This window comes from Zosterops lateralis (genome assembly GCF_965231275.1).
Source record: "Zosterops lateralis genome assembly, chromosome: 3".
NCBI lineage: Eukaryota > Metazoa > Chordata > Aves > Passeriformes > Zosteropidae > Zosterops > Zosterops lateralis.
Window position 1 is genome coordinate 20,927,146 of NC_139764.1, and position 15,857 is coordinate 20,943,002.

The 15,857-nt window shown below is 42.8% G+C and overlaps 1 protein-coding gene across 2 annotated transcripts in view; it reads right to left on the bottom strand.

The window, feature by feature from the left end:
- AIDA (axin interactor, dorsalization associated) overlaps nucleotides 1–15,857 on the bottom strand; it is a 29,889-nt gene that overhangs the window by 5,459 nt on the left and 8,573 nt on the right. The window contains exons 3-8 of one of the 2 annotated variants that reach the window (XM_083857463.1): nucleotides 14,234–14,287; nucleotides 12,160–12,214; nucleotides 6,684–6,747; nucleotides 6,141–6,247; nucleotides 4,414–4,425; nucleotides 1,649–1,771 (exon numbers count right to left, since the gene is read on the bottom strand). In XM_083857463.1, coding sequence (XP_083713589.1) covers nucleotides 1,649–1,771; nucleotides 4,414–4,425; nucleotides 6,141–6,247; nucleotides 6,684–6,747; nucleotides 12,160–12,214; nucleotides 14,234–14,287 — 415 coding nt within the window. The remainder of the gene's footprint in view (nucleotides 1–1,648; nucleotides 1,772–4,413; nucleotides 4,426–6,140; nucleotides 6,248–6,683; nucleotides 6,748–12,159; nucleotides 12,215–14,233; nucleotides 14,288–15,857) is intronic. The other variant, XM_083857464.1, reaches the window with a different exon arrangement.

Below are 15,857 nucleotides of genomic sequence, written 5' to 3' on the forward strand. Positions count from 1 at the left end.
AAAGTATCAAAACACACCATTAGCAGACTCAGCCATACTCTGCCCACACACTCACTTTTTGATCCTATTTTCTACCTCATTACTTGGCAGCCACCATTTATGGGTAAATGAGTTTGGAAACAGGGAGCATCATGTTAACAGAGACTTGTTGGGAAAGCAAGCAACAATACAGAGTCTCCCTTAGCTCCAGAAGGGAAATGAGAGCTACAGCAGCAGTTTCAGCAATGTACAATGAGACAAACACTTTGGTGGCAAGGAACGATGTTTGCTTTACAAGCCCTGGTAATTACTCAAGGGATATTTGATGCTGTGAACCTTCCCCCTGCCAGAGGACATTTCTAGTGGAAGAAGCACTGATCACACATCTAACAAATGTTCTAGCCCTACATTTAGTATCCAATAGCACATTTCAAGAGGACACATACAAGGTCATTATCACAACTGAAAATAACAAGAGGATAGTGGCTGAGCTAGAGATTTTTTACATGATAAACAAAAAAAATCGTGTGCCTACAAAGATTGTAAAGAGAAGCTGAAGTAAAGCAGAACAAGGCAAGGGTAAGCAGCTTTGACTACAGGGGCTTCCTGCTAAGAAATGCAAAATGGGGGACAGAGATACTCCCACTAGAAAGTGTGAATATCAAAAATCTCAGCCTCAAAAGACACCAACTGTTACTGTGGGCCTGATATTTCTGGGTCTGAGAGATTTCAGCCTGCTAGAAGCTGCTAACTTTCCCAAGGAAAAAATTCTCAAGAAAGCTTCTTCTCAAAACAATCTTGGCAAACAGCAACCCTTTCTCAAAACAATCTTTCTCCAGGTGGTGTTTTGCTGTTTCTCTAGTTTAACCAATGGGATTAGAGAGGTGTTGTTTCTATTCACCAATGGTGTAAAGTCTGTATCAGAACACCTTATAAGAGATAGTAAGAATTAGACAATATAGCTTTTTTTTCTATGCTCTTTGCCTTCTGAAATATTTAGAGTATCTCATCTTTCTTTTGTGTCCTACAACAACATGTTACCACTTGAAACAGAGAAATCCTAATGTTGCCTATCCTGGACTGACAGAGAGAGGTTCCTCCAGATTTATGGAGACTCTCAGCCCACAGACTTTGGCTGAAGCCTTTCACTAGCCAGGCTAACACATTTTTTATTTTATTTCACTTGCAAGCTTTGCTTCCCAGCTTCATACCCATCCCTCTAAACCTCAAGCCCTGGTAAGATTATATTTGTATTACTACAAAATGGGTTTAACAAGAGGGCAAGAATGGGCTCAGTGGGCCGTGGTTCCCCACCTCCAGAAAGCCCAGAGAGCAGTGAGTCAGTACATGTGGGGAGGACACACAGTCCAGCAGATCTGTACTTGGGAGTCACCTGTAGAAGCCTGATGGAGAAGCAGGGCAAAGTCACTCAGCTCTCAGCATGGACAAGCCACCCCTGAGTGCACAGAGAGAAGTGTATCCTGCAGAGGTTCACCTCCCAGTAGCTGTCAAATACAGAAATTTTCCACCCTTGATTAAAGCAGAAGCTCTAAATCCTCAATAGAAGTGCCAACAAATGTTTTTCCCGGAAGGCTGAAAAATCAATACAGCTTTCAGAAAAGGCACTCTCTCCAAAGCAGCACTGAGGAGGCAGAACAGAAATCATTACCCTTTACACTGACTGTGATGTAAGGATCAATGCACTGCCCAGCATCTTTCAGACCAATTTTCTCTATGTTGATGGTGAGTAACGTCATCCCGGGTTCAGACGGCAATCTGGGCAATAAAGTACCTGGAAAGAGTAAAGGATGTTATTAACCCTTGGTGTCATCTCACAGCAGAGGCCTGTCCCATCTTCTCTCATGGAAGATGCTGTTCATAGGGGGTTTAAACTCCAAAGATTCCTATCCTAGTAGCACAAACCACTATGGGAATATCTGTGCACAGAAACACAACATCCTTTGACAGACTTCAAAGCCCCCCAGAAAAAAAACCAGGACTGCCTCAAGTCAAATCAACTGATAAATTAAGAGAGTAGCATTGTTTAAGTGCTATTTCTTGCTGTCATACAGAATAACCCATTCATGGAACTCACTTGATATAATTTTTGAGGATTAAATTTGGGAGGCTGGATTCAACCTGCAGTTGCAGGAGGTTTAGACACCCTACTGAACATGACCTGGCTTCACGTTGAACATTTAGACTGGGAGATTAAGGAGGAAAATGGCATTGTTGCAAATCACGCAGCACATAAGGGAACCATAAAACTGATTCTTAAGAAAGTTCCACTGGCCTCTACTTAAAGGGGGGGAAAACATTAAGTGTTTGATCCCTCAAGTTCCCTTCTGCCTAAAGGAAGGTGTTCCCAGCTCCACATTAAGAATATTTAGCATCAAACCTTAGTGGTCAGTATATATGAATCCTCACAGTGCTGAGGAAGACAATGCAGCTGGCAAGAAATCCAGACTGTTCAAACTCATGATGTTCTGTCATCAAACATGGAGTAGGTTACTTCATGCTGAATTTACCAAAAACTGGCACACTTCAAACCCCTCTCCCCTACTGGATTGACAAACACCAGGATAGGAAATACTCGGGCTCATGAGCAAGTTTGAGTTAAAGTTTTGGTTTTCTAATGAAAAAAAGAAGTATCCCAAAGCCTAACATCTAAACAATGTAATAATTTCCTTTGACAAGTCCAATACAGATTTTTTCTTGACACAATTTTTTCCTCTCATCTGCTTGAAGAGCTGTGGAACTACAAAGATTTTGTCTTAGGAGAGATTGGCTTTGCAAGAGGGACCTTACAATCTGCTCTGAGAACTACAGGCACAGCTTCAGCAAGATTTCATGAGCATTCCTGCATCCAATTCCCCTCTCAGGATCAGGTGCAAGACTTGAATTCCCATCTCTGACGCTGTGTGTTTCTGCATCTCCTGTCCTGATGAGACTCAGGGCCTCCACAGCACTGTGTCTGCAGACACCTCCCAGCACAGCACAGCAGAGCTCAGCCCAGTGTTCTGTGCAATGGGACAGGCTTCTGACTGCAGTGGGAGAAATGTTAGTGAGCAAATTCAGTAGAGAGCCTTCATTCCTGCAAAGCAGCTCATGCTCTCGTTAATCTTTCTGTTTCTTTCCTGAAGAGATGTTCAGATATAGAGTTCTTATTTCAATCTAAGTGAAAGCAGAAGCAAGCCTGTGTTCTCTCTGGCACAAACCTTTGCTCCACCATATCTCAGTTGTCTCCTAAAAGAAGCATGGCCCTCAAGAGCCAGGAACAACTGCAGCCTTCAGCTTTCCTGTCCATCACTCCATGGGACTAAGTGATGTAGTATTTGATAGAAAAATCACCTCAAAGATGCTTCAGCCTGGTGTTTTATTATAAAAATAGTGGCTTAAAAGAAATTATTCTGTTCCTGAAGAAAGCTTTTCCAGAATGTGTGAAACTGCAGAGTTGCAATGGGCAGAAGGGTCAGAGCCACTTCCAGGAGACAAGAGAACAGTAGGACAGAGAGTATCCAAGGAACACTGTTTCCTTCCTGCCCTAGGAAGAGGAACAGCCAAGCCAGCAGAGGACTAGGGCAGCTGACTGTAACCTGTCTCACATGAGCCACAGCCCCAGGCAGGCCTGTGCTGGAGCCTCTGCAGCCAGAGGAGGTAACAGTGCCCTCTCCAAGGTACAGCTTTCCCTGGGCTGGGCACCACCCCCTGTCTGCCACCACAGCCTGAGCAGCTCACACTGAGGCCTTTCAGGAGAAAGCGGCAGCCAAACACAACCACAGGGCATCTCTGCCAGAGGGGGACGGGAGCATCTGCAAATGAAGGAAGTGTCCTCCCCTAAGTGGGTTTCAGGGACAGGCAGTGAGCCAGCCCAGGAGCCTCCTGCCACCAAGACACAGGCATTCAGGCTCTCCCCTCCCAAATCCCAGTTCAGAGAAAGCAGAAAAAAGTGCCAAGTCTCCTGCTGGGCTCACAAAGTGAAATGGCTCACAGAAGAGTACAGCGCCGGAATAAAGTCATATATAACCAGGAGAAAAGGCAGGAAACCTTTGCTGTTAGAGGCAGCAAGGCATTGGTCAGTTCAGCTCCACACAGCACAGAAGTCTAACTACACAAATACTCTTTGTGTAAGATTTCCCATAAAACATGTATTCCAGTAAATAAAATCCAGCTACACCTACCCTTGGCTGCACCACAACCAAGAACCTCTTTATTAGTACAGCAGGACCTCTAGAGAGCTGTTTGAATCAACAAACATGACCTTCCCTTTTCTCCATACTGAAGGCAAATGAAGACCAACAGATAGGTGCCCAGTACTGTAATTGTTGCCAAAAATTGTGTTGTGAGGATTGGCACTAAGAGCTGTATGAAGAAGACCACAGCCACATGAACATGAGCACGGAAATTATTGTATATACTAAAAGGTTCTCATACCTTTGTTGGCTCCTGGGTTAGATGAATGGGGCAATGTGATAACGATGAAGCCATGCATGGAGGAGACAAGACCATGATCAGTTAGACAGTACAGTCACACACTATGGATCAAAGGCACATCAAAGCAAGGAGGGCAACACAACTCTGCCAATTCCATAGGGGAAATTCACTTTACTCGTGAGGCTCACCCCAGGGCTGCAAACTGCTTTTGTCTGAGACTTCTTGCTGTACTTGGGATGGACAGAAGGCATCTCCATAAATGGATTTATCACAGTGAATAACAAGGATTGAGACAGCAAATGTCAGCAGTCAATATGACAATATATTACAGCCTTTTTGGGAGCTTGACATGAACAGGTGTAGACTGTGCATGTCCACAATCAGGTCAGCCTGCAGGGGCCATAATCAGCACTGTGCTTAGGAAACACATCTGTTTTCTCCAGGCATAAGTAATGCAGCACCCCAGCTCTTTTGATCATTATTCCAGTACTAGCTTCCTTACTTGTTATCTCATTCCTGAAATACAAAGTTTGCCAGCCAGCTCTAAAGCTAGAAACTTGTTTCTTCAGCAAAGAAATTACACCAGGAACCTAAAGAACCTCTGCTACAACATTTAAATTGTCAGAACCTAAAGACCTTCTCTTGGTATCTGTTGGTATATCCAGTTCCACAAGTGCTTTCACAAGGACAGGGACTTAAGCTATAAAAATTAAAACCCCCTATTTCTCCTCTCCCAGCCTGGCTTCACTCTAAGCCACTGTCTTACCAAACAATGCAAAAATAAGCAGCAACAACTTCTCACATCTCTAGGAGGATGTGCTGCTCCTTGCAGGAGAAACATTGCCACAATTCACATTTGAACACATTTTAAACGCTTCACATAGTTAAAGTGAATGAAAATACTGAGTCTGAGTCAGGATTAAAGGCTAATTATTTGAGGTGGATGGTACCACCCTCACAGGTTCCCCATACAACTATTTCACAGTAAGATATTGTTGGCTGAAAAAAAAGTTCACTGGCCACCCTTTGTTGCAGCAGCCCTCTTACTAGAGAGTAGAAATGAGCCAAGACACAGACTTCTTGTTAAACACAGCATAAAAAGGGTCCTGGATTGTTCCTCTTTACAGCTCACTCATCCTGACTCCAACCATTCACTGACTCTGCCTGCAGCAGCTCCTACTGTAGGTTTCCCTTGCAGCCTCTGACTGCTGGTAATTTCCTGCTCAACTCTGACTGCAGGGATCAGTTTGCAGACTCTGACTGCAGCTTATACCCAGCTAGATTGTGACTGCAGGTTCCAACACCAGGCTCTGACTGCACACCCAGACTGACCTCACAGCAGGGATTCTCCCTCCCCAGGATCCCGCTTCTTCTTCATGATTCTCTCTTTCATGCTCCTCAACGTTCCTCAAGGATCATTTTCCATACTGATCCTCCCCTTACCAGCTAACCCCCTCTTTTATCTCACTCATTCTTATTGGATATAGCTGTTACTCATCGGGGTGAGGCTGTATTGGGTAATTAACACAATTGCTACTTATCAGAGGTGAGGTCACCTGTATTCCTTTCCCCTATAACCCTTGTGGTTCTCCAGTGCAGCATTAGGGCTTGTTTACATGACCCTGTAGCTTCTCACCCAAACTTTTCAAATCACAAGTGGAAAAAGAAGCTTTTTAGAGCCAGAACTCAGAGATGCCACAGGGTCATGGCAAGTCTAGTGCCCCTACCTGGGACTCTAGCAGGAAAAGAGTCTGGAGACCCTGCTCCAGCTCCTCCTTCCTCATCATCCTCCTCAAACTCCAAGTGTTCCTCTTCTCCAGGTGCTAAAATCTTCCTGTAAAACACAAGAAAGAAGGAATGAGACCAACACTCTCTCATCACCTGGCTGTCAATTCACAAGCCAGCATCTGAGCATGGACAACACTCTTTAATGTCATTTTACACTTCTTAACTTCTACCTACAGACTTTGACAGAGATTGGAGGAGCTCAGACCAATAGAAAGCACAGAGCCTAAAGCCAGGAGATGATACTGGAAATTTCAGAGAGATGTAGGGATGTATCAGTACTGATTTTATCAAAAGCATGGTCTTGATTTTCAGTGGTACCTACAAAAACAGAATTCAAAAGTTCTTTTATTAACCATTTTACAAAGCAGTCTGGCAAGCAGATGGTTCTAGAAATGTATTTCAGGTGCCCACCAGGTCCAGGCTTCACTCCCTTTCAGGTACATATCTGTACATGAAGTGATGTCCAAGTTGTTCTCTCTTACCTGAGTGGGACAGGCTGAACATCAAAAGGGAACTCCTTGTTGTAAGTAAGGATGTTCTTTAAGACTGCAGAGAAGGGAAAAAGTAAAAATCCATACTCATAAACCAGCATTAATTCTATGTCCATTCAGACAGCATCTTCACACACAAATAATAACAATAATAATAAAATTTTAAAAATAATCAGATCATACAAAAAATACCCCTCGTCTCTCTTATTTTCAACACCAGCACAGCTATGATCAAAGCTACTATCACTGTAACATTCAGACAGGAGAACTGCAGCTGCAGTACAAGATCACTACTACCACACCCACACAGACAGAGAAGATAAATGTGGCAATAACCAAAATACTCATGAGAAAGAGCTACAGCCCCCAGGGTGAGGGTAGCAATCTTTGGTGGCTGTTGAGACCAGGGTGGTGTCGTTACTGGCAAAACAGACTGAAATCCCCACAGCTCAGCACATGTGGGTGCACATTCACGCAGCCACCATGGGAGACCAAGTGTGCTGCTAACACAAAGCCTTGGTAAGATTTTATACGTCTTTAGTCATGTATTTTGGGGGTTTTGTTTGGTGGTGGTGGCAGCGGCTTTGTTTCTTTGTGGTTTTCTTTTTATCTGCCCTTGTATGTCTGGGCAGATTGGTGAAATTCAGGAGAGATAAAGTACAATATCTGGGCACCAAGCCCCAGAGATATTGCCTATACTTTCAGCATTCCATGGAGAAGAGCTTTGCCATTTATATTGGAAATTTACTCACATTTTAGTAATCCCAACTTTAGCTGCCATTTCCAAACGCGATTACCAGTGAAAGAGAAACTTCCAAAAACATGTGAAAGAAATAAGCATTTCATGATGGCTAAAGGGCCTAAAAATTTACAAGAGGACACCTGCAGGGAGAGGCACCCTCCTACCAGACAATGAATATCCCAGACTGGTAGGGAGAGCAGAGAGGAAAAAAACCAGACTCCCCTCACAGAGCTTCACTTTGCAATAAGCACTCTCAGAGCAGAGGAATTCTCCCCTTAGGACTACTGAATAAGAACAAAACCCTTTTCAAACAACATTCAGATTACACAAATACCAAGAGGTACTTAAATACCTCCCATGGCCATGGCCAAGCCCCTCTGCCTGAGCACACTACAACTCAGCCAGTGCAGGAGAGCTTCCCTGTTTGCCTTCACATTCCCAGCACCCAGCCTGGGCTCCTACATTAGCTTACCAGACACCATCTGAATGCTCTAAGAAGAAATTATCCCTCTGGGAAACTATAAAGAAACCAAAAAGTCTTTCCAGGCTTTACTCATACTGATTTTTTTTCCTGATTTCTGTGCTATGACATGAGAGGTTAATCAGTGCCTGATCCCAGCCAGACACAATACACAAATACAGAGAAAGGTTTAAAGTGCCTTCAGTCAGAGCTGTGATGAGAGACAAGACTGATGCCATGTCTTTCTCTCTAGACTTCTGCTCTAAGGGACCAGTAATGCAGATCTCAACATGAATCTTAAGAATCACAGCCACTTCCCACCAAAGAAACAGCTGATCAACAGCAGACAGTCACCTCCCAGTGCTACTGAGGTTCAGGAAAAGGGGATTTTTATTAGTTTCAAAATTCCCTAGCTCTCAGACAGATATATCACATCAGAAACAGAAAGTGAAACTGCCCCAGGAGGAAACCTCATTGAAGTGAGATCTCTTAGAGATCACAGGCACATTAAACAGAAGAGTCAGGCGTCACAGTAGGTTTCCTCACGCTTTCCAAAGGTTGGAAAGGAAAGTGCTTAGACTCTTCACTTCTAGTAACCACGTCCTCTTAGAGCAGCCCCTGAAAACACCCTCCTCGTAATTCACTTCAGGCATCACTAGAGGGCCCAAAGAGTTCTACTGACATGAGCCCAGGCAGGAGGCAAACAGCTCTGCAGCACCTAAAATCCTGCTGCTGCTGCCCGAGGCTGAGCACTCCTGTCCTGCCGGGAACAAATGTGGTGCTGAACGTTCAGCTCAGGAGTAAAACCTCTCGCCTTTTGCTGCACAAAGCTGTGGCTCGGGTTTTTAAAAAGCTTTCAATTCTTGTCTCACCACCAATGGCAAATAATTTTACAAAGTTGTAACACAGCAATTTAAGTGCTCCTTGAAAGATCAACAGGGTAAGCAGCAGGTCCACCACACTCAGCCTGGTGAAATACTTATTCAAAGCCACTAAGAGAAAGCTAAGCAATAAAACTTGGAGGAAAAGGAAAATCCTCTTTGCATCTACCACAGGCATGAGCTTCAGTTGATTCAAGTAAAAATACGAGATTACAGGAAAAAAAATAGGTTAATATGAACAGGAATCTCCCTTGTAATGCTGTATAAGACATCCAAGTTTTAAAAAGTCTGTCTGGGCTTATTTGAATCTCTGTTTCATTTTCAAAACCACAATTCACCTCTGGGAGAAAGAGCCTTTCCCCTCTATAATGTTGCTGCCTGAGAACATGATTCCCAGAAAATTCTCCACAAGTGCAACTAATGGGTAGATCCCGGCCCCATGGCCTCCATCTATACTGCATTTCCAACAGAAATCTTTCAAAAGTACTGTTCTGCTGGCTCTTGTGCAGAAGTTGCCTTTCCTTTTGTGACGTTGGACAGTGTCACTTTGATTTGCATAGAATCACAGAATCTCCTGATTGGAAGGGACCCTCAAGGATCATCACAGTCCAGTTCCTGGCCCTGCACAGGACACCCCAAGGATCACACCATGACCCTGAGAGTGTTGTCCCAACCCTTCTTGAACTCTGTCGGTCAGGTGCTGTGACCACTGCCCTGGGGCTCCTGTTGCAGGGCCCAGCCACCCTCTGGGTGGAGCACCTTTTCCTGATCTCCACCTAAAGCTCCCCTGACAACTTGGGGCCATTCCCTCAGCTCCTGTCACTGTGCCTGCCCCTCCTCTGCCCCTCACCACGAAGCTGTAACTGCAGTGGGGTCTCCCCTCAGTCTCCTCCAGCCTGAACAGATAAAGTGACCTCAGTCACTCCTTCTAAGGCTTCCCCTCGAGGCCCTTCACCATCCTCATAGTCTGATTTTATCAGCAGTTGGCTCTTTCTTGAAAGATTTCAAAAGAAATTATCAACACAGGCCAAAAGATCAGGACACATTAACTTGGTAAAGACCACTGTTCATTTAAATTTTCTGTGACAGTGATTTTTTCTGATACCTCTACTGTTTTTGTTTTTATTTTTAATAGACAACATAAAATAATTTAGACACCACGCTCCCCAGTACAACCCAGTATCCACTTATCTTATAATTATCACCCAGACACAAGGGATGCCCCAGCCCATCCATTTGTATTGTGCATGCTAACACTGGTATAAGCTTCCACAAAGAAGTGGATTTGTGAGGTCCAGTGTGTTAACAATGACTTCACACAGCGCAGCCTCAAAAGAACTATTTGTATGTATGGAACCTCCTGTAGCATTATTCCAGCACAAACTATTCAGTGACAAATCCTATAAACAAACAGAAGTAGCCAACTGCTTCACTTACCAAACTGCATGAAATGCAAGCTCAAGTAGGAAAAGTTAGAATTCGACAACACAAGATTAGGTGAAAAAAAAAAAAAGTAAATCTAAGGGCCCTGGTTGTTATAACAACACCAAAACCATTCTGACAGCTTCAGGCACAAAAGTAATTAAAACAAGCCAAATTGTGTGAATAGCTGTTTTGTATGAATAGATGTTTTTGTTCCACCCTAATGGAATGGCTTGACCTAACAAAGGAATCACTTATTTGCATTGCCAGCCCAGATTTTTTTAGCTTTTTCTGGTGGGATGCAAAAGAAAATTGACAACATGCGAATTAAAACACTTCATGGTGCATTTTATGAAATGGCTGGTATTGGCCTGATTAAGATTTACTCTATTCAAGATACACTTAAAAACCACAAAACAAAGGCACAATTCAGAGAGAAAGAGGCCAGAACCATCCAAGTAAGACAGCAGCATTAGGAACGTCAATGTTCAATTGTTGTTGTAGAAGCACTCGTTCTCCTCCAAGGAAAATAACTCAGTGTATTTAAAAACTGATGGCCACACACTCTTCCTCAGTTTTAATATAGTTGCTTGTTGTATGAGGTGTGGGCTGAATGCACTTCACACTGCTGAGCAGTTTTTTTAACAGCTAGAAATCAATTCTCTGATGGAGGGCAAGATAAGCAACAGGACTGTTGCACCATAATTGAAATTTTGGACAGGATTCCCATCTCTCTTCCATCATTCAGTCACTCACAGGGCATTTGCACAATGGAGTCTGAAATCCACAGTCATTCAATGATTACAACATTTTAAATACTTTGTAAACAGAGAGCAGCAATATCTATACAGAAAAAATCCCAAGTCAGAGGATTCAGAGGCCAGGCATGCAATATGTGGAGTGAGGAAGATGGAATATTCCAACATACAGCTAAACCTCTTCCTGAGTTTTGGTCTTCACCCATAAGACCCAGCAGTTTTGTTACACACTTGCACTTTCAGGGAACAGTTTAAAAGCATTTGGACTCTGTGTTTTGGTAGAGATATTAGGAAGCTTAGCTCAATGCTCCACTTCTTAACAAGCTCCCCTGTAGGATCCTGGGCAGAGAAGCTCAGTCTACTCATGAAGGGGAAACATTTGCCTGCCCATCATATTTATCCCCAACATGCTGCTTAATGTTATAATTGTGTCATAAGCAAAATATAACCAACTTCAGTCAGCATGAAAGAAGCTCTTCCACATTTCCTGTTCCCGGAGAATTGCAGAAACATTAACATTCAGGATAATATTGCTTAGATGTGGAAGCTCTAATCATAAGGATGCTTTGAGAACAAAGCAGCCAGTGTAACAGGAAGGAAAATGAAGCAGATAAATAGATACTTCCCATATGAAAAAGTTATTTCTGGATTGACATACCAAGACCCGACCCAGGATCAGTTGGGAAAAAACAACATCACACAAAACCCTTCAAAGACTGACTCACATCCTCACTTTGACTCTCAACTTCGTTGGTCTGGTAGCATTACAGTGGGAGGTGATAGGTGATTGGCTACCATGAGCACAAGTTAAATATTTTCAGAAGAAAAAATAAATGTCATGCTGCAAGAAGGAAGACCACAAAGCGTTGAAATACAGTTCAAATAAGAAATGTGCAGGTAAATTGTAAAATGTACTACTGAGAGCTTAAAATACTATTTTGTGGAAAAATTAGCAGCACCCAAATTTGCTTATTTGAAAATGAAGATGAACATATGAAACATTTGGGTTACTGTACTTTTAAATTACTCACGTTACATTCCTTAATACGTATCAGGTTTTGTCTGTGTGGTAACAGACACTTGGAATAAGCCCCTAAACCCAGCATCACTGTTGAACTGCAGTGTGGCTAGTCAGTATTCCTGCTGCTGTCATGTTTTCCCCTGTCATGACAAATGGCACTCAAAATACAAAGATACCACTTACTTGGTTCCAACTTCTTCAGATCCTCAAGCTTAAACTCATCCTGCGACTGGGTGGACTAGGACAGTACAAAAAAAAGAGTCAGATCTTCAGATGCACCTTCCTCTCACACAGAGCTAGCTTAGCTTAAAATAAGCATGCAAGGTGCTTCCTTTGTTCAAGCACACCAAGTTACTACAAAGCTCCATCCCCCCAAAAAATCTCCCCAACAAAAGGCAGGTTCACAGCTGAGGCAGAGACTACATTACTTCTCACTAATTAAGAACAAACTTATCCAATATTCCAAGCTCTAATGCAAGATAAATATTTTTAACCCAACTAGTTGTAAATTCTTACTTACTGCACACAGGAACATTCACATTTCAAGACACGTGTCCAACATTGTGACACTGGCAGAAATTACAGTACACAGGATGAGCTTGACAAAACTCAGCCAAGAACTCACTGAAAATAGAAGAGGAATTCCCATCTTTCTTTTCTCCAGCTCTGATGATGGTTTCCTCCTCTGTCTGTAGCACATACATGTACAGTTCTCAGTAAGCCTGTCTGACTTACTAACTCAACAGAGAAGTTCTTAAGTACCTATTCTGAGGTAGCTCACTAACAATTTGGTAAGATTAGTTTATTCTGAGACAAGTGGCAGTGCTGGCATAAAATGAAGTAGAAATAAGAGGATTGACACTGGACATTCTCTTCTGAGTGGATGGTGGGGTCTTACCCATTATGTTATTGCACTCTTGGCATCCCTTAAGATTGTTCATTGTTTTCAACATTTAAGGTCCAATGAGGTTTTTTTCTTGATTTTGCCCAAGAGTGACTAGGGACCTCCTGCAGGACTGTGTAAGGATACTAAAGCAGCTATACCCTCAGTGTTAGGAGAATGGGAAAAGATGAACACACTCACTACTGCTTGAAGCTCTGCTAAGAAACCATAACCTCCGCAAAGTGAAATGGGCGAGAAGTTCTTGTACCCTCTCAAAAGGTTGTAAAATCCTTGACTTACTGCTGGAGAATGAACAGCAAGGAAGGCTGTTCCTGCCTAACAGCATCTCCCCAGCTTGGGAGGTTATGACATGGTTGGCATGACATGGTTATGACATGCCTGCAGCTCCTGCTGCTGCTCCCACATGTTTCCTGATCCACACAGCTGTTCCACAGTGGAACATGCAGGCCCTCAAAGTCAAAGAGGGAGTCAAAGTCACAGTGACTCCAAGCAAACACAACACTCTTCAAATGCCCCAGCTTAGACCAAACCAGAATGACAGCTAGAGGTAACCAAATAAATCTTCAAATTCTGCACAGCCTTGAGACTGGTCAGCCCCAAGCTCATGAGTCCAGCATGCTCTATCCCAGCCCTTCAGACACTTGAGGACAGCACTTTGTCCAGAAACAAGAAGTACTTGGTAGTGCTGCTGGGAGTAACTTGATGCAAAATTTGCCTGTCATCACTCTTTCTTGGCAAAGAGGTAATCCGGTAACTCACAAGCTTTGATTCATCCTTTCCCCATCCATGGTCTTTCGGAAATTTGTCTCACTTGCTTTTTTTGGGGGATAAGCATGTGCTGAGAAAAAACGATATCCATTCCCATGACATCTACTTTCAGTCCAGAAAAAAGCCCAAAAAGTAGTTTACAAATTATTGTTTTCCCACATTTTCCTAGAGCACTGCCAGTTTTCATGACTGCTAAAAAGTAATTTTTATTCTATACACATTTTTTTTTTTGTGAACTGATTTATTAAGCACCTGGATAAGTCTAAGGGTCATTCTAGTCATCTTTTCAACCTTGCACACAGGTTAGGAAGAGAAACGAAACAGCTCTGAAGAATGAAAATCAGGCAAAGAACCAAAGACACAAAATGTGGAGCTGAATTCCTGTACAAGCACTAATAGCTGCTCATATAAGCACCTGCAGTCTTTTTTAAGGCAGCCACCTGGGCCATCACAATGACAACCTGGAAATTCCAAGTGTTCACTCCATTTTCAGACATTTGAGTATTTCTGAAGACAATGAATTTTAGAAATCTCTACAGTTACCTGCTGCTAAAGTATGAAGTCAGATAGGAAAAAGAGCTATACCTGTAAAGCTGCACTCCTCAGTTCCAAGCATGTTGCAATTTTAGCTATGGTTTTCTGAAAGGGAAAAAAAATAATTTAGTGCTGAAACTGTATTTGTCCAGATTGACACTTTTAAAGAATGTAAACACAAACAGTTGCTTTATTTTGCAAAAATTTCAGGTCTATTGTTCACCACCAGACCATTCAGCATCAGAAGCATTTTTTATAGACAAGCAGGATTTGCTGAAAGCACAACAGATGAAAGACATCTGCACTTAACTCCCCTCCCACAGCCCAACAACACAGATGGGGGTCATCCACTCCACAGAAATTGTAATAATGCCTATCACATCATAAACTGCTTATAAACTCAACTGCTCTCAGGTGATAGGAGACTGAAAAAAAATAATAAATCCAGGGCAAGCAGTATATCACCCCCTGAGAACCTGAGTGGTTTGTGCTGATTTGCCCTTTTAGGAGCCAGGCCTACAGCTCCTCTACCAGGCTCCCAACCTCAGCAGACCAAGTCCACCCACATCAGACACTACAGCAGCCCAGTATCCCAGCCCTAAAACAACACAGCCCACTCCTGTGGGTTTTGGTGGGAGAGGAAGTCTAAAGGTGGATTATTTTTTTAACTCTCTATTTTTGTGATTTTAAGAGATTTAAACTCTGAGTGAATCATGGAATATATGCCTGAATTCAAACTTGTCAGCAACCTAAAATATCTGTGACCAGAACTATGAAGTAATTTCTCATTTTCTTTTAAAAATGTAGAACAGAAGGAAGGGCTTCAGAATAGCCCACTGCATACAGTTTTGCTTTGAAGACAGTTTTAAGCTTTTATATCTCACAAAGTAAGATGCTCCAGCAAGTCAAATTTGTTTCTGTTACTGCCACCTGAAAGGAGGAGTTAAGACTTCCATTAATGACATCAAGAGCACAAAACTGCCCAGTGTATTTTTCCCAACCATCACAAGTTTGTTCATTGACTAAAACCTTTTCGTGAAGACAAATTCAGATGATCTGCAGAACTAAGGGCCAGACATAAACTCAAAATACTCTGTGGAACATTTATAGGGCAAAAAAAACCAGCAACAATGAAGCTACAAAGAAAAGCAGTTTTCTTTCAAATTAAATTTCCCCCCAGAAGGAACAATGAAGTTGAAATAGGCACCTGTAACTCATTCTCTCCTTTTAAATCAGGCTGTATAAAAACAGCTCCTCCACAAGCTGGATGCAAGGGGAGGAAAAGATTTCCTAGAGCACAACTCTGGCATCAAAGAACTTGAAGAGTATGGGCACCTGGGAAACTATGCAGTGTCAGTCAAATCCAAACAGAGGGTTATATTTTTTGGACTCCAAGAGGTTAGAGCAGATAAAAACTAGATATGCTTTCAAAGGTACCTCTCCCATCACCTGTTCTGGCTCTCCTGCAAAGGGCTGTCACAAACTCTTCTCAGTCATCTCCTAGGCCCCCACTAGTTTCAACAGGCTGGGATAAAAACTAAAACTAAGTGACTGCACCTTCAGTTCACCTTAGGCCACACTGAAAGTTGAAAGAGTTCAGGAGCTGAATCATAAGCAGATCACACATCAATATCTCAAGGGCAGAGCCAACAGCTGGAGTGTGCAAAAGCCTCAG